We start from the raw sequence: 16,849 nt of genomic DNA, 5'->3' as shown, positions 1-16,849 counted from the left end.
ATGAATAATAGTATCATCGAACACGATAAGGCGTCGTGAAGTAACGCAGATCACAAAATATTTGTGTCTGAAAAGCTTCGGCGTTGTCCTCATATTCAATTTTCTCGAATTTAAAAAAATTAAATTTTTATCTTTTTTTTTTTTTTTTCCCGAAAGCGACGTCGTATGAAGTTCATCAAAAGGAGCTTCTCCGCCTTTCATTTTGTTTTGGAATGTTTTTGTATACCAGACCCGAGGGAAAAAAAAAATCCGAAGTGAGAAGCCGAAATCTAAATAAAAGCAAAAATCAAAGGATTTTTCTAGAAAATAAAATTCAAAAACTTTTGAATTCATCTTCCGCTTCGAATTTCAAAAGCTGCTGCTTTTAATTTAATTGTTTGCTGTGAGTTTTTGTGGATGAAATGGCGGATCAAAGGAGTAAAGCCAACAATAATAGGTGGAACTGGGAGGTGAGTGGGTTCGAACCCAGGAAGTCTTCTTCTTCTTCTAACGCTTCGTTATTGGATGCCGGCGGTCACCGTTCGACTGGTCCGCTGCTTCGGAGGAACTCGATTTCTACGCCCTCTCCTCCGCCTAAGCTAGCGCTTGCCTCTAAGGTTAACAGATTAAAGGATAAAGTTCAGGTGAATATGTCACTTCCCTTTTTTCACTCCATAGTATACTTGGATTGGGTTTTGATTTTAATTAGCTTTTTAATCTCTCTAAGTGTAAGCTGAGTCTGTAGATGTTATATCATCATATATTTGTGGGATTTGATGGAAATTTAGTGTTGATTGTTGAAGCCATTGCTTATTAAGAAAAGTATTTGACTTGGTTGAACAGCTTGCGAAAGAAGATTACTTGGTCTTGAGACAAGAAGCTACTGATCTCCAGGAGTATTCTAATGCAAAGCTTGACCGGGTTACCCGTTATTTAGGTGTTCTCGCTGATAAAAGTCGTAAATTGGGTAAGTTTTGTGTTTCACCAGTATTTTACACCACTAGGTTTGTTTCGAGTCTGTTGTAAGTGTGTTGGGAAATTTGGTAGTGTGTTGTATTTATTTATCCACATAAACCACCACAGATCAATTTGCCCTTGAGACTGAGGCTAGGATATCTCCACTTATCAATGAGAAGAAAAGACTGTTCAATGACTTGTTAACAGCCAAAGGTACCAAGCTTCCTTAACCAATATCATCAGTCTTTCTAAATTTATATTTTTTTTTTCTTGGGTATAGGTTCACCTGTTGATTAATGTGGAATTGTTTTTCGTAATTCAGGGAATATAAAGGTATTTTGCCGTGCAAGGCCATTGTTTGAGGATGAAGGTCCTTCTATTATAGAGTTCCCTGGGGATTGCACTATATGTGTAAACACTAATGATGAGTCTCTGTCCAATCCCAAGAAGGACTTTGAGTTTGACCGAGTTTATGGACCTCATGTTGGACAAGGTGAGTACCGTAGTTCGTTGTTAATGTAGTCTCTCCTTTTTTCATGAGCTGTTTCTGGTTTCAATCTACAAAAGCTGCAACAATGTGATCTCTGTACTTATACTGTAATTTTTCCTCAGCTGCCTTGTTCAGCGATGTCCAACCTTTTGTTCAATCTGCACTGGATGGATCTAACGTCTCCATGTTTGCCTACGGACAAACTTATGCAGGGAAAACATACACATTGGTTACCATACTTTTCCTTTTCCTCTAAAAGATTACAAATATGTCACATATTGTTGAATTCTGTTACTGTCTATTTTCACAGTGTTTTGTTATCTCCCTATGGCTCTTCGTTGAATCAACTTTATTGACTGTTGTTCGCAGGAAGGTTCAAATCATGACCGTGGTCTATATGCACGTTGTTTTGAGGAACTTTTCGACCTAGCCAATTCTGATTCAACTTCCACATCTCGATTTAGTTTCTCTCTTTCAGTGTTTGAGATCTATAATGAACAGGTGCTCCAATTGTGTCCGGAGTACTAATACTTTCGGCCTATATTATATTGTCAAGATGTTTCTGTAATGAAATCTGAAACTTCTAATTCAGCAACTTTAATTTTCAGATCAGAGATCTACTTTTGGACAGTCAGAGCAACTTGCCGAAGATAACCATGGGTTTAGACGAATCTGTTATAGAGCTCAGACAGGAAAAAGTTGATAATCCTCTGGAGTTCTTAAGAGTCTTAAAATCTGCATTTCAGAACCGGGGCAATGATAAATCAAAATTTAACGTGACCCATCTGTATGTTTTATTTTGTACTTGAAATGTTACTCTTTTTGTTATATTGAGATAATTCTCTGCTAAGGTTCTCTATTCACATGTCTTTAATGGATGGCTTCTCTCTTGGCAGGATTGTCACAATACACATATACTATAGTAACACGATTACTGGAGAAAACATATATAGTAAGCTTTCTCTAGTTGACATGGCTGGAAGTGAAGGTTTAGCCGTGGAAGATGACAGTGGAGACCATGTCACTGATCTGTTGCATGTCATGAATTCGATTTCAACGTATGTCAGATTTTTATTTCTCTCTTTTCTTCACTCCTCTTTACTAGTAAGCTATATACCTTCTACATCTTTATCATGTAAAGGTCTGACAAATTTTTCCATGTGTATGCTTCAACGCAATAATTTATTCTGTTAACTTACTGCATATATCTCTGGTTCTATAGGTTGGGAGATGTCTTATCTTCATTGACGTCAGAAAAGGATTCAATTCCCTATGAGAATTCAATGCTTACAAGAATACTTGCAGATTCACTAGGTAAAGTTTTCTTCTTTTCAATACATGCATCTTATCCTCTTATTTCACCCTCAATTTTTTCTTTGTTTATGGGTTTTGCCACCATTTTTTGAAGCTCGTTGTAACTGAGATGCAATATCCTGATGTGTAGGGGGAAGCTCCAAAACGTTGATGATTGTTAACATCTGTCCGAGTGCACAAAACTTGTCTGAAACAATAGCATCTCTCAGTTATGCTGCTAGAGCTAGGAATACTATACCAAGTCTTGGAAATCGAGATACAATCAAGAAATGGAGAGATGTGGTAAGTGAAAGTGAAAAAGATAAACAATTAAGAAACGAGAACACATATGTCAGATGGTGCAGTTCAGGATTTGGCTTGATTGATCTGTTCGTTTTATCTCTCCCTTTTCTAGATCATCCCAAATTCCCAATATCTAAGAGAACAGAACACAATATAAACTCACACTGAACTAGCTTGTCCTGTTTCAAGAGATACTTTTTGCTACAACATAGATAACCTTTTGTCATGCAGGCAAGTGATGCTCGGAAGGAGCTGTTGGAGAAAGAGAGAGAAAATCAGAACCTGAAACAAGAGGTTGTGGGCTTAAAACAAGCACTTAAAGATGCAAATGACCAGTGTGTATTGCTCTACAGTGAAGTGCAGAGGGCGTGGAAAGTTTCATTTACATTGCAATCAGATTTGAAGGTTATCAGCTTCACCTGGGTTCTTCTTGTTTACTTTTCTACAATTCTTTATAACCTTTTCGTTTGTTGCTCATTATCCGTCTTGTACTTGATGCAGTCAGAGAATACTATGCTTGTAGACAAACATAGACTAGAGAAGGAGCAGAATTCTCAGTTAAGAAATCAAATAGTTCAATTTTTACAGTTGGATCAGGAACAGAAGCTGCAAATGCAACAACAAGATTCCACCATTCAAAATCTCCAGGTTGGTGCTCCACGAATATAAGTAGCTACTCTCTAAAGTTTAAGATCTATGCAAGGCAATTGATTTTGAATTTGTTGACTTCTCTGTACATGGTAGTAATATCATTCTCCTGTATCTTATCTAATTTTGATTCAGGCCAAAATTATAGACTTGGAATCACAAGTCGGTGAAGCCGTTAAATCCAACACAACAAAAACAGGAGATGCCTTACAATCTTCTTCAATACCAAAAGCAGCTGACACCACAATTGATTCTTCTGTTACCAAGAAACTGGAGGACGAACTGAAAAAACGTGATGCACTAATTGAGGTTCTGCTTTGTCTTGAACATATTCTGATTGGTGGAGTTTTTTTCCCTCTGGTTGAAGCGTTGATATCTGCACTAGTTCATTTATCTGATGAGACCAATGTTTTTTGCAGAGATTGCATGAAGAAAACGAAAAGTTGTTTGACAGATTAACAGAAAGATCAATGGCTGCTTCGACCCAGGTAGTTCTTTTCTCCTGTGCAGTTATGCTGAATTAAGCATGCTTCAATGTCATATAAATTAATTTACATCTGTTCTTTATTAATTGCTACTGTATGTTCAACACTATGCACGTAGAATATTCCTTGCTCCCTGCACTCCATTTATAAAACTTTCGTATTCATTTTTTGTTTTAGGGATTGAGTCCCTCATCAAAAGCCTCACCAAATAATCAGCCTGCCAATGTTCACAGGTGACTTCGTGATCCGTTTGAACACTTGAGTTCTTATTCTGTATTTCGATTTATTGACTAAATGTAATTTTCTCTCTCCGAGAGAAATAGTAGGGGAGAAGCATTTTCGGAAGAAGCTGTTGCTCTACCATCTAGATCAAATAAAAATGACGGAGCAATTACTGTAGTAAAATCTGGCTCTGATATAGTAAAGACCACACCAGCTGGAGAATATTTGACGGCTGCATTGAACGACTTTGACCCTGAAGAATATGAAGGTCTTGCTGCCATTGCTGACGGTGCAAACAAGCTACTAATGCTGGTACTTGGTTAATAGCTAATTGTTTTGTTATCTTTTTAGACGGTTCAGTGGTATGCTTATGTGAAATGACACCACTAAACCTTGTATCATTATTTGGAGAGTGAAGGTTATGATGGACTCTGGATATCAACTTATTTTGGGAAGCGTTTTTCTTATTATTGGCTTGCAGGTTTTGGCAGCTGTCATCAAGGCTGGTGCTTCCAGAGAGCATGAAATCCTTGCTGAGATCAGAGATTCTGTCTTTTCATTTATTAGTAAAATGGAACCAAGAAGAGTAATGGATACCATGCTTGTTTCCCGAGTTAGGATATTATACATAAGGTCCTTACTGGCGCGATCACCTGAGCTTCAGTCTATCAGGGTGAGCATAGGCAGACGACTCGTAGCTGATTTTTATTTTAGCTTTGGCCTTGGCTTGTATGACTATTTTATCTCCCCTGGAAAAATTAAACCTATCTTCTTTATTTAGGTCTCTCCTGTCGAGTGCTTTCTTGAGAAGCCTAATACTGGTAGAAGTAAAAGCACTAGCAGGGGTAGCAGCCCAGGTAGATCACCAGTTCGATATCTTGATACGCAGGTCCATGGCTTTAAAGTAAATATAAAACCAGAAAGGAAAAACAAGTTGGCATCTGTGGTATCAAGAATGCGTGGACTTGAACAGGTAAAATTTACCTTGGAAGCGCAATTGATTCTCAAAGATGCTCGAGTCTACCTAAGAGACACTTATGCTCTTGAGTGTAATCATCTAGGATACTGGGAGGCAGCAAGTTACTGGAGTTAAGCTGCGGGAAATGCAAGATGAAGCCAAAAGCTTTGCTGTTGGGAACAAAGCCTTGGCTGCATTATTTGTTCACACTCCGGCTGGTGAACTGCAGCGACAGATTCGGTTATGGCTTGCAGAACATTTTGAGTTTCTTTCCGTGACCGCAGATGATGTCTCGGGAGGAACTGGTGGCCAACTAGAGCTTCTTTCCACGGCAATTATGGATGGCTGGATGGCTGGACTAGGGGCTGCGGTGTCACCTCACACAGATGCTCTCGGGCAGCTTCTGTCTGAGTATGCAAAACGTGTCTATACTTCTCAAATGCAGCATATGAAGGTATGCGATGTCATTGGTCAAAACAGATAACTTGAGTGGAATTGGCAGATAGACATTCTCAATGGTTTGAAATAAAAGATGTCTTTAAGTATCTGATGCTGTGGTCTAAGGTTTATTTTGAGATCAAAGGTTTTAGTCTGCATAATTAGTTTGGAATGAGGATTAATATGGAACCGCGTTATAGGATATTGCTGGCACCTTGGCGGCAGAAGAGGCAGAAGATGCTGGTCAAGTGGCTAAGCTTCGATCAGCTCTCGAGTCTGTTGACCACAAAAGAAGAAAGGTACACCACCGTGCCTGAAAATAAATGACAGAGTTCTGGGTTGCTTTAATTTTTAATTAAAACGTTCTTGTGCTCTGACTTTTGTTTTGCTTTCTTTTTCAGATTTTACAACAAATGAGAAGCGATGCAGCTTTGCTTAACCTGGAAGAAGGCAGTTCTCCTGTTCCAAACCCTTCGACGGCAGCTGAAGACTCAAGATTAGCATCTCTCATTTCTCTGGATGGCATTTTAAAGCAAGTCAAGGTATTTATACCTCCATCTGAGACCATGTTGCTTCATAATTGATCTTGGTTTTTGGTTAATTTTTGGTCAATAACTTAATTTGCATCTTACAGGAAATTACAAGACAAGCCTCTGTCCATGTTTTGAGTAAAAGCAAGAAGAAAGCATTACTTGAGGCCCTTGATGAACTCACTGAGCGAATGCCTTCTCTTCTTGATATTGATCATCCATGTGCACAAAGAGAAATTGCTACAGCACACCAGTTGGTCGAGGTACCTTTTTATTTCCATGTATAGTTTCTCCATGAACCTACCATGGATACAAAGAACTCTACCTGATATAATGATGATATCCGGATTAGAAATCGAACAAACTAACTTGTTTCTCTTGACCGCAGACGATTCCTGAACAAGAGGACAGTAATCTTCTCGAACGATCACACGACCGGAGGCCCTCATTAGAATCAATATCCTCAGGTGAAACTGATGTATCTCAGTGGAATGTTTTGCAATTCAACACAGGTTCATCAGCCCCATTCATCATAAAATGTGGAGGCAACACCAACTCAGAGCTCGTGATCAAGGCTGATGCACGAGTTCAAGAGCCCAAGGGAGGGGAAATCGTCAGAGTTGTCCCAAGACCTTCTGTTTTAGTAAACATGAGCTTAGAGGAAATGAAACAAATGTTTGCGCAATTACCCGAAGCTCTAAGTTTGCTGGCTTTAGCTAAAACAGCTGATGGCACAAGAGCTCGCTACTCTAGACTCTACAAAACTCTGGCCATCAAGGTTCCCTCTCTTAGGGACCTTGTTAGTGAACTGGATTAAGATACTTAAGTCGTGAAATGGCATAGAGATGTTGCAGTGATATTATCCAGCAACGGAGATTCCTTGTGTATTTATTCTTTCTTGTGAGGTTAACGGCTGGGCAAATTCGGCGCATTTATGCTAACCTTTAAGCTCCAGATTCATTTGTGTAATATGTAACTTCATTTTGTATCTTACTCTCATTCACACAGCAATAAATGTTATATCAACAGCAAGTGAGTTTTCTGAATTACTCTAGAATCAATAATGTAGAGTAAAATGTAGATCAAGAATCAATAATATGATTTGTACATGAAAACTAAACTACCATTTAAAGGCTGATAATACATAAGCTGGGAATGCGTTGTGTTTAGCCGTAAGGGTCTTGACTGAGTCCAGATTTGCAATTTCATCAAACGAAGTGAGACCAAGCTCATTACCATGAATCCCTCCTGTGATGAATACTGATTCAATTCCTGAATTATTTGCTCCCTTTATATCATGATGTAGCGAATCTCCTACTGCGATAGCCTCGGATGGATTGACAACTCCTGCGATTGCCATAGCAGACTCATAGATCATCTGCAAAATACAAACAGTCAACAAACCATTATACAGACACAAAGTAACAAGTTGATAGTCAAACATTCAAACCTTATAAGGTTTTCCCATCCACTTCACTTCTCCCCCGAGTTCTTCATACTTAGAAGCTAGTGTACCTGTATAAATCATGAATGAGAGATTGCTTATATGCTTCCATCATAACTGGATAGTTTCAGAGATGTAAGTAAATGTACCTGGCATGATATGAAAAACATTTGCTTCAACAGTCACGTAATCTGGATTGGCAACTATCATGGGGAGTCCTCGAGCTGCAGATTTCTCCAAAATCTTCTCAAGTTCGTCAAGAGGCATTGGAGATACACTGCCTGAAGGAAGTCCTAAGGCTTCAGTGCCGTGCGCTAAAACAAAGTCAGCTTCGTCTACATTCTCCACAACATTTAAACCTAGACCCTGAAACAAAAAACTACATCAAATACCTACTACTAAACCTTCATTGATAAAACAGTAAGCAACCAAATAACAAAGATGAAAAGTAACCTCTAAAGAGATTGCTCCTCGGTCACTCCAAGTCATGTGAATGCAACTTCTTCCTAGTGCAGCGAACCAAGGATCATCTCTCCTATAACATACACTTATCATCAGTAAGTTCAACTAAGTAAAAAGCATCTATATTGGGAAGAAAAAAGTTGTTGGTAAACAACCTTTCCAAAGATTGATGGGTTAGTTCACCACTTGTTATAGCTCCGGTGAAGAAAGAAGGATCAAAGCCAAGGCCTTTCAACTTCTCCATTGTAGTTGAAGCACGTCTAGAGGAATTACTAATGATCACGATTTTGGCACCTGCTGTTGCAAGATTTTTTACTGCAACACCAAGTAAACAAAAGTTAGATCAGTTATTACACGAAGAAATCTGTAAGTAAAACCAACAATAAAGGGAAGATCTCAAAGCATAATGATCGATTTCACAACTTATTTGGACAAGATACTCATTGCCAAATCATCTCTGACTAGTCCTACCCCTAAACATTGAACAGTGAAAGAATTGGTTTTTATACCAACTACAGAATGTAAAACCTCAATAGAAGAAACGATGACGTACATGTCGATATCGCACCCGGGTACGGCTTTTTGCCATCATGAAGGACCCCATACTGATCTAAGAGCCATGCCTGTGAGTTGTTACACACTTCACCAAGTTTAGCAATTCACTAGATGTTTGATGATTCACATATTTTAATCCAATTTTTCAGAAAGTTGTATGCTTTACCAAATTACAAGGCGCATATTATACAATTAGAGAAACCCATTAGGTAACAAAGATCAATTGAATCGAAAACATAATGATCGAAAAAGACAGTAAAAACTGAGACAAGATGAGAGCTAAAACCTTAAAATTTCGCTTCTCAACAATGTCTTTGAGGCCATTCATTGGCTGTGAGATCTGCGAGGAACAGATCATTCTTTCTTCCTGCGGCGAGGAGAAGAAGAAGAAGAAGAAGAAGAAACAGACCAATCGACGAAACAAAGCGCAAGTGGTTTCACTCTTTACCACAACCACAACGCATACCCCACGCGCGCAACAGACAAGTGTATGGGTACGCGAGTAAGCTACACGCTTTGCTGCTCTAGTACCAGATCAATTTAAGTATTAAAACATCCTTTATTGTACAAGAAAGTCGCTTTGGCCGAGTGGTTAAGGCGTGTGCCTGCTAAGTACATGGGGTCTCCCCGCGAGAGTTCGAATCTCTCAGGCGACGAACGTTTTTTCCTTTTTTTTTTTTAATCATGCTTAACTGTTATAATACTTAACTGTTATAACTTTTTAATAATACTTAACTGTTATAACTTTTTTTTTTTTTGAAATTTCCCCTCCATTTTTAAGAAACCTGATTACGATCAATGTTCAAGAAAGCGCTAGGCGGTATCTGGGCGGTGACCCAGCGCCTAGCGCCTAGAACGCCTAATCGAGGCCTAGACGGTTTTTAGGCGGTTTAGGCGTTTACAACATCAAACATTATATATAAAAAATTATGTACAAATATATGTTAGAAAAATAAAAAATTAAAAATTATAAACAAAATTAAGAAAAATACATTTATTTAAGTTTTATTAACAACATATAAACATTTATAATTACGTATACTGATATAAAACTTAATAATTTAAATATATAGTTAAAAATCAAAAATAAATATTAAAATTTAATTAATGTAATTTTAAGCGATTTAGGCGGTCATCTAGGCGTCTGTTGAGCGCCTAGCGCCTAGACGGCGCCTAGGCGGCCGCCTAGACCGCTTTCTTGAACACTGATTACGATACGATGATCCCTGAGTTTGTATGTATATGTAAATTATGTAATCATTCTATTAAAAGCATATAATGAACATATGCATAACAAGTCCTCGCTAATCTAACTAGACCATGCTTAACTGTTATAACTTTTTCCTCTGTTTCTCTTTCTCAGTAGTAGCACTGTAGCAGCAGCCTTCCCTATAGTTAGCTGAATCTTTACAAAAGCATTGCCCGAAGCTCCATCATTGATCTTGGTGCCTCCAAATTCTCTTCCTCTAACGAATCTCCAAGTAAGCTTCGCATTTGAGTCACAAATATCTCATCTAAAATCTGCAAAATCACCATATTAACAATAAGGAAGAGACACCTTTTTATATTTTCTTTCCAGTGATAAAGAAAGAGTTGAGATAGTTACAGAAACTGCGATTCTCGGGCCTTTGTGCCAAGTCACATGGTCGTTCCTGTCTTCCAAAACCCGAAGCACGTCCTTTGAAAAGAAAAAAAAATCAGAATAAAAATAATGAAAACTAATGATGCAAGAAACCAACGGTTTGTGATGCAGTCTGCCTTCCTAACCTGTCCCATTCTGTCCCATATTCCTCTGCATATTAAGACAAACAGATCGAGTGACAAAACACAATGCAGGTGATCAATTGTCTTGTCTAGTAAATCTTTCAAACTCTGCATTCTGTTTCTAATGTCTGGTTCTGCTGTTATTTCCTGCAAGTCGTGGATGATGTTCTTCATTCTCATGTGGCTTTGTATCCTCGTCTGTTACATAAGAGAGTTTTTCTCAAGGAAAGCACAATACAGAAATTCTCAGAAACAAGTTCAGCAAGGAAAGGAGTAATTGACCGACATTTTCTGCAAGCTTCTCCACGAGCGCTTGCATGTAACTTCTAAATCTGGTTCTTAACTGTATAGTCACTTCGCTCAGCCGCTCTCCCAAAACTCTCTTTTCTTTATCAGGGAGATAAGAGTTCCATACTTTGAACCGATTCTCTATACTTGACCGTAATGTGTCAAGCACTCTTTTCATGGAATTTAGAAGAACTCCAAGCTGCAAATATGTTTAAGTTAAAGTTTTCTTACACTAGTTCTAACTAAATGAAACTTCTAAGTTAAAAAAACCAGTAGACATACCTCTTTTGGAACAGAGTAGAGGTTAGGTTGGCCCTTTTGTGTCAATCTCTGGACGTACTTCAGGGCAGATACCTTGCTTTCCTTTAACGGAGACAAGACTTCAGAAAACTGCTTCTCCAACGCTTCAATAATAGCCCTCTCCACATCCGCTATAACCTTTCCATGCGGAAACACATAACATTTATAAGTTTGGTCGTATTTGATTAACAGAGTTACTGACTTCTGAGACATGGAAGAAGGAGAAACTCATCAAACACAACACGGTAACAGAGTTACTGACTCTTTTCAAGTTTTGCATTGTTCAACTTACTTTCTCCAACGATGCCCCATATTCTGGCCAACGCCTGATGATGATATCATACTCATCAAGTGTCGAGTTGAGTAACTCATACATCTCATCGACAAAGGGAGAGGTCAAGCCTTGAATCTCACTACATGCTTTTGCCTGAAAAAAAATCAAAATGTATCCGATTGCAGATGTCAAAGCTTTAACATACATTCTTGTGTCAGCAGCACGATAGAAAAGTTGTTGCAAGATAAGTACCGTTTCTGACTTGCAGAATTCATAAAGATAACATTTTCTCTCTCCGATCCAAGTAGTAATATATGAATGGAAAAGCTCTTTGGCAGTAACACCACCTTTGATCGGACTACCAACATGAAGATGAAAGTCCTATCAGTAATAGAAAAAGTCTAAAAAGTACATTTAAAAGTCGTAAGTACTCAGATAAAAGTAAGAGCAAATATTACTCTAAATTCCAGCCAGACCGATCGGCTTCAAAGTCAGCTGTTGTAATGATAAGGTCGACAACTGGAGGCGATGGAGAAGGAGGGGAACATGCGATCAGATATTCCTTCAGTCTCTTGAATAGATCCACACTATATATTGCCGCCGAAAGCTTTGGAAGGTCTATAAAGCTGCTTTGGAGATTACAGAGAGAATCAACAGAGAGATACACTACTTTAGTAATATTAATGCTGTATATATGAAACTTAGACAAACCTTGGGAGTACATTGTAGTTATGGATGGCTATATCAGTTAAGATTTCGTTCTTAATGCTCAAAATTATAGACTTCATCCTCTGATGAGAAGTGCCTTGTGCATCCTCAATATGATTGTGGAGTATATTTTTTGTTTCCAGTAAGTATCTTCTTGACCTCTTCTTTGAAGCAGCCTGAAAGAGGGCAATGAAATAAAAATTATGAGGCAAGTGAGAAAGATAGAGAGGTTCCGTGTGTGTCTGTCTGATTTTACCTGAAAGTATCTGGAAAGTCTTAGCTGTGCCTCGGGGATTAACACGTCGTTAAGAAGACCATAAAGCTTGATAGCTGGCTCTATAGCAGGTGCTGGAATGCCTGTAGGAGGCTCAAAAACATCTTTGATTCCAGAAAAAGAAGATTCATCAAGAGACTTGTAATTCTCGAATGTCAACGCAAGAATCTGCTGAACTTGTTCATCAATTTCCCTAAGAAGGCGATCCTGTCCAATGCACCAAAAGGAAAGTGAGCTACTTGAGTAGCAAAACGTGATCCTAAATGATTAAGAACAACAAAAGTCAAATATAATCACCTCTTGATGACTCAGTACAGCCTTGTGATTCCCTTTCATTAAAACAGGCGACAGAAAATCATATATGAGATCAAGACAGTTCTTAGTAGGCGAGGCGACATCCATGACATATGAAAGGTATCTGCAAATCAGAAAAGAAAATATTGCATAACATCAACTTAAGTGCATGAAAAAATTTTGGTTACCAAATTAAAATCTGTAAATTACCTTAATTTTGTATATGCATCTGAAATACCGTAATAGGCTGCAAATTGAGTTAGCATCCAGCGCCATGGCCCTTTGATCAACAGATTTTGGCGCTGAAATTGCTCAGCTTTCATAGCCACTTCCAAGACCAAGTCATATGCTGAAGTTTCTGCAACCAACCCACACTAAATATGAATGGAAGTATGTCAGTATACAATTAGAGATGGTTGGAAGAAGCTCTCATGTGGAATAAAAAACCGTGTACCTTAGTTTTCTCATCTAAGCTGCTAGAGTAGTTTATATGAAGTTGGATTCTCCCAATATGGTCATGTTCTGGTTCATGATATATTGCCCACCATTTAAGATCGTTCTGCTACAACAGCCAAAACTTTATATTTTAATCATCATGTGGACACAACATAATTAAGTCTTAACAAAAAAACTCACCGGTTCCTCAACTATAGCTGCTAGTTGAGCTAAGACACGACCACAAAACTTCCCCTTGGAATCCCGAACTTCAACAATCAAATCATCACCGAAACTATCTGGTAAGCTACAAGGGAAACTGTATTATAACTCCCGCTTTATAATAAAGGCAAATCATAAATGTACAAGGAAACGTACAAGACAAATGTTTCGCCAGATCCAGGTTGTGTTTTAACTTGATCCTCCTCGGCAGAGCTCTTTAGCCTTAATGAACACATAAAATTTTCTGACAATAAAAGAATTTCATAGATATGTCATTCAGAAACGAAGAAGAAACAGTAATGACACCAGTAAAAGTGCAACCAAATATACCTTGTAATGCTTTGAGAGAACGTGGTCCGGTGTGAGATGTAACAAATTCTTTTTGAAGGACTTTTGAGACCTGTTTGAGGTAGCGAGCACAGGCGCGCATATACTCCAAACTTTTCCGTGAAAGGGAACCATTCAAAGGAACTCTAGGAGCAACATGAACTTTCTTAACTGCTTTCCATCCAGAAGACAAAGTAGAATTCAGCTCCACGAATTGCTGGTGAACAGTTTCATGCTTCAGTGATGAAATATTGCAACCAGGTTGTCCATCTGATTCCATTTTGATCCTACCAACTGTAGAGCTACACACTTCAGATCATATGAGCAAATATGATATGAGATGGAAAACAGATAAAAAGAGATAGATAAATATACCCTGAAGTTTAATTTTTCCAACACTTCTCTTAAATTTGGGAGCAGTTGTCTCAGTAACCAAGCTAGAAGGTCTATTTCCGAGTAGTTCTTCTTCAGACTGAAGGAAGAAATTCTGCAAACTAAATGTTTTATTCTCAACATTAAACAACAGGCCAATGCATAAAGATCTGAACAAAACTAAACACCAAAACATATGTCTCACCCAAATGCATGTCGCATTAATGCGCAATCATTGTTAAGAAAGTATGAAGCCTCGCTGACATTATCTGTTTCCCATGAATGAAGGCAGAGCCTTACACAGGCTTCATAGGAAATCATTGCAGACCATGGACCTTGTTCACTACATTCAATGAAAAAGTAAGTGAGAAATTATTGAATTAGAAAAGCATTATATATTGATATGTATGTAAAACTCACTCATCACCTTGCATGAAAGGTGGGAAAACGGGAAGGAAAGGTCTCCTTCTTTATCGTTCCTAAACTTCCAGTCTCGGCATTTCCTCTTGTTGGTTCTAAGCTACGTATAGATGGACCAACAATAGGAATTTCACATTCCTTTTTTGCTTCCTGTAAACGAATTAATCAGGTAAGAATCACTGTAAAATTGGAGATAACCAATAAAGAATCACAATTTCTTGTGAGACCAGAAGAGAGAGTACATGTGAAGCTTCAGCGCTGGATGATGAGTCAGACAAACCATCTGCACAATGAGGTGAGTATGTCTCATCATCAAAAGAATCAGAAGGAACAACACGCTTACTATTTCCTCCTCTCGAAGCACCATCCTGTGTTAACATTATATAACTCATCACAGTATATACTAATTAAGAAGCCAAGAATCGAGAGCAACTGAATCAAAACACTACTACTGCGAGTTTTCTAAAGAGTGCAGCTTGCAAAAATGGTTCACATACCTCTCGTAAACCTTTCTTTTGAAAACTTTCCCTGAACATTATTATATATGCAGCTTCAAGCTTTGATCTGAGGTTATTAAACAATTCCAATAGATTATTAAAAAAGGCAGATCATTTCACTTTAAAACTATATTCATCAATCCAAGTGCATGGGAAAAACAGAAAACCATGAATCGATTCTATCTCATACAGCCTACGCCTTAAATCAATCATGGCAAAGATACATGAAACAAAACTGAAGAAACAAATGTAGCAAGGGTCAAATTCTAGTGCAACGAACCAAGAGAAGAAAAGAAAAATATAATCTTCCACGGAGTCCAAATGAACTTAAACAGTAATCAACATAGGAAACCCAAAATTAGAAGCAACAAAAATTGAAACGAAAAGCAAAGTCCTTTTTAGCTTACAGTGCGAAGAAACAGAGAGATTTGGACGACCACGAGAGACGCAAGTGTTAAAAAAAATGATCGGAGAAGTCCTTAAAGCAAACTTTTTTTTTTTTTTTTTTTGGTCAAACAAGTCACTCTTATTACGAGTTACGATTACGGAGAAGAAATAAAGAATCGGTCTTTACAATCATTTTTATCATAACCAAAAAAAAAAAACAATGAAGATCGTCTTCTCTCTGTCACCAAAAAAAAAAAAAAAAAAAATGGCAAAAAAGTTTGGTTTTTTTTCTTATTACGGGAGAAAAGACTAAAATGCTTTAGCGTGAAACTGATGTCGTGGCCAAAAGACGACGAGCTCTTTCCATACCGGCCTAGACGGAGCTTGTTCCCTCCCCAACCGTCGTTGCAAACAAACAAAACAAACCCTCTTTTTGTAAATGTTTCTGAGGTTCTGGATTTGTTTAGGACTCACGTTGACCACATGGACTTCTCAATAAAGGCCAGCTTTTTTTAACCAATGCCATCACTCATACAACTAGTAACTATGGATTTCCATTTTGTTTCTACACTTTTAATAAATAAATAAATAAATACACTTTTACTTTAATCTTTTTTTTAATATCTAATTATTATTTTTTAACTAGTTATGTTTACTAAATTTATGTAAATATACTTCTTTTTTTTTTTACTATAAGTGGAAATGCATTAAATGAATATCTATTAAAACATAATTGCGTAATTAATAGGTTAATGTCTATATTAATTAGTAGTAGTACAACAAAAATTATGCGCAATGGACTTCAAAAGGCCCATATTATGCGCAACAAAGGCCCAGCAATCCAGCCGGAGTTCTCTGACTTTACAAGTGAAGTGACAAGAAGCTGCTGACTCACACTAAAAAATTATGAGAATTTTAACTATTATGCCACATTAGAAACTCATCCTTAGCCAATGTACCACATTCAATATTCCCTTTCAAGATCTATCACTAGAATTTTTTGAAATGACTGTTATACCCCCCTTTATAAGTTACAATCTCATCTATCTATTTTCATCGTTATCGTCATCATCATTATCGAGCACACAGGGAAGAACCCTGATTTGCCGGCTTTTCTCCATTTTCAATCCCCCCAAGGATCTCACATACACATGAGTTTTCTCCATTTTCAATCCCCCCAAGGATCTCTCTCTTTGTTTTTTTTTCAGAATAATCCCGATTCATCGCGATTGATTGTTTTGATTTTTTTATATTCCGATTGGATTTGGTGATTTCATAGTCCGATTTCACGGAATTGAATCGCCAGATCGCCTCCTCATATATATTTCTTGGCCCTTGTTTTTTAGTTTTGTCGCTGATCTTACTTTCACTACCGGATCTAACCATTCGTCGTTGGCATAGTCTTCCACTTCTCCTTGCAAGACTGATGGACTAATTAAACGTACCAGGTTGTCCACTATTAATCTTATTATGGACAAGTTATTTTACAAAGACAATACTTTATTTACCTGATAGACAAGTTT

The 16,849-nt window shown here is 37.8% G+C and overlaps 3 protein-coding genes and 1 non-coding gene across 9 annotated transcripts; 2 read left to right on the top strand and 2 right to left on the bottom strand.

The window, feature by feature from the left end:
- The first annotated feature begins 2 nt into the window (after nt 1-2).
- On the top strand, nt 3-7,335 carry LOC104769251 (kinesin-like protein KIN-14A). Of its 2 annotated transcripts, none has more exons than XM_010493413.3 (23): nt 3-623; nt 823-946; nt 1,063-1,149; nt 1,259-1,429; nt 1,549-1,655; nt 1,796-1,927; nt 2,035-2,213; nt 2,323-2,484; nt 2,649-2,740; nt 2,871-3,022; nt 3,254-3,427; nt 3,524-3,670; nt 3,806-3,979; nt 4,090-4,158; nt 4,333-4,388; nt 4,479-4,689; nt 4,859-5,050; nt 5,159-5,350; nt 5,439-5,789; nt 5,974-6,072; nt 6,175-6,315; nt 6,408-6,566; nt 6,692-7,335. In XM_010493413.3, the coding sequence occupies exons 1-23, from the start codon at nt 402-404 to the stop codon at nt 7,118-7,120; spliced, it is 3,822 nt and encodes a 1,273-aa protein (XP_010491715.2). In that variant the 5' UTR covers nt 3-401; the 3' UTR covers nt 7,121-7,335. The 2 variants fall into 2 exon arrangements, with proteins under 2 accessions (XP_010491715.2, XP_010491717.2); XM_010493415.3 differs by having other exon boundaries at nt 10-623; nt 4,482-4,689.
- A 5-nt stretch (nt 7,336-7,340) lies between these two features.
- LOC104769252 (uncharacterized) lies at nt 7,341-9,271 on the bottom strand. The gene is made up of 7 exons (XM_010493416.3): nt 9,051-9,271; nt 8,763-8,832; nt 8,365-8,524; nt 8,201-8,282; nt 7,897-8,113; nt 7,754-7,818; nt 7,341-7,681 (listed from the first exon to the last, which is right to left on the bottom strand). Exons 1-7 carry the CDS (start codon nt 9,120-9,122, stop codon nt 7,424-7,426), a joined length of 924 nt encoding a protein of 307 aa, XP_010491718.1. The 5' UTR covers nt 9,123-9,271; the 3' UTR covers nt 7,341-7,423.
- Nucleotides 9,272-9,338: 67 nt separating this feature from the next.
- TRNAS-GCU (transfer RNA serine (anticodon GCU)) lies at nt 9,339-9,420 on the top strand. The gene has a single exon. It is a non-coding gene; the product is annotated as a tRNA-Ser (tRNA).
- Nucleotides 9,421-9,837: 417 nt separating this feature from the next.
- On the bottom strand, nt 9,838-15,874 carry LOC104769250 (uncharacterized). 5 transcript variants are annotated; one of them, XM_087505537.1, is made up of 22 exons: nt 15,625-15,874; nt 14,940-15,006; nt 14,685-14,810; nt 14,450-14,592; nt 14,228-14,365; nt 14,026-14,144; nt 13,654-13,944; nt 13,480-13,567; nt 13,303-13,408; nt 13,121-13,228; nt 12,877-13,040; nt 12,670-12,790; nt 12,355-12,579; nt 12,102-12,274; nt 11,849-12,016; nt 11,643-11,748; nt 11,409-11,543; nt 11,099-11,320; nt 10,815-11,015; nt 10,532-10,726; nt 10,371-10,442; nt 9,838-10,285 (listed from the first exon to the last, which is right to left on the bottom strand). In XM_087505537.1, the coding sequence occupies exons 2-22, from the start codon at nt 14,976-14,978 to the stop codon at nt 10,172-10,174; spliced, it is 3,054 nt and encodes a 1,017-aa protein (XP_087361663.1). In that variant the 5' UTR covers nt 14,979-15,006; nt 15,625-15,874; the 3' UTR covers nt 9,838-10,171. The 5 variants fall into 5 exon arrangements, with proteins under 5 accessions (XP_087361663.1, XP_087361667.1, XP_087361668.1 ...); XM_087505541.1 differs by having other exon boundaries at nt 11,099-11,254; nt 13,121-13,225; XM_087505542.1 differs by having other exon boundaries at nt 11,099-11,254; nt 13,121-13,225; nt 15,696-15,874.
- Nucleotides 15,875-16,849: the final 975 nt, after the last annotated feature.

This window comes from Camelina sativa, chromosome 20 (genome assembly GCF_030686135.1).
Source record: "Camelina sativa cultivar CO46 ecotype springtype chromosome 20, ASM3068613v1".
Classification (NCBI taxonomy): domain Eukaryota; kingdom Viridiplantae; phylum Streptophyta; class Magnoliopsida; order Brassicales; family Brassicaceae; genus Camelina; species Camelina sativa.
Note: the sequence above shows the minus strand (reverse complement) of the source record. Positions and strands in the feature narration are given on the sequence as shown.

What these genes read in the sequence shown, in the direction of transcription:
- LOC104769251 (XM_010493413.3), top strand. Translation starts at nt 402, where the DNA reads ATGGCGGATCAAAGGAGTAAAGCCAACAATAATAGGTGGAACTGGGAG. An exon ending in TCAAGAAATGGAGAGATGTG is followed by an intron (nt 3,023 to 3,253) that starts GTAAGTGAAAGT and finishes TTTGTCATGCAG; the next exon opens with GCAAGTGATGCTCGGAAGGA. An exon ending in CAGCCTGCCAATGTTCACAG is followed by an intron (nt 4,389 to 4,478) that starts GTGACTTCGTGA and finishes CGAGAGAAATAG; the next exon opens with TAGGGGAGAAGCATTTTCGG.
- LOC104769252 (XM_010493416.3), bottom strand. Translation starts at nt 9,122, where the DNA reads ATGATCTGTTCCTCGCAGATCTCACAGCCAATGAATGGCCTCAAAGAC. An exon ending in GAGGAGCAATCTCTTTAGAG is followed by an intron (nt 8,114 to 8,200) that starts GTTACTTTTCAT and finishes TTTTTGTTTCAG; the next exon opens with GGTCTAGGTTTAAATGTTGT. An exon ending in GGATGGGAAAACCTTATAAG is followed by an intron (nt 7,682 to 7,753) that starts GTTTGAATGTTT and finishes TGTATTTTGCAG; the next exon opens with ATGATCTATGAGTCTGCTAT.
- LOC104769250 (XM_087505537.1), bottom strand. Translation starts at nt 14,978, where the DNA reads ATGTTCAGGGAAAGTTTTCAAAAGAAAGGTTTACGAGAG. An exon ending in CAGCTATAGTTGAGGAACCG is followed by an intron (nt 13,229 to 13,302) that starts GTGAGTTTTTTT and finishes TGGCTGTTGTAG; the next exon opens with CAGAACGATCTTAAATGGTG. An exon ending in AATTCTGCAAGTCAGAAACG is followed by an intron (nt 11,544 to 11,642) that starts GTACTTATCTTG and finishes ATTTTTTTTCAG; the next exon opens with GCAAAAGCATGTAGTGAGAT.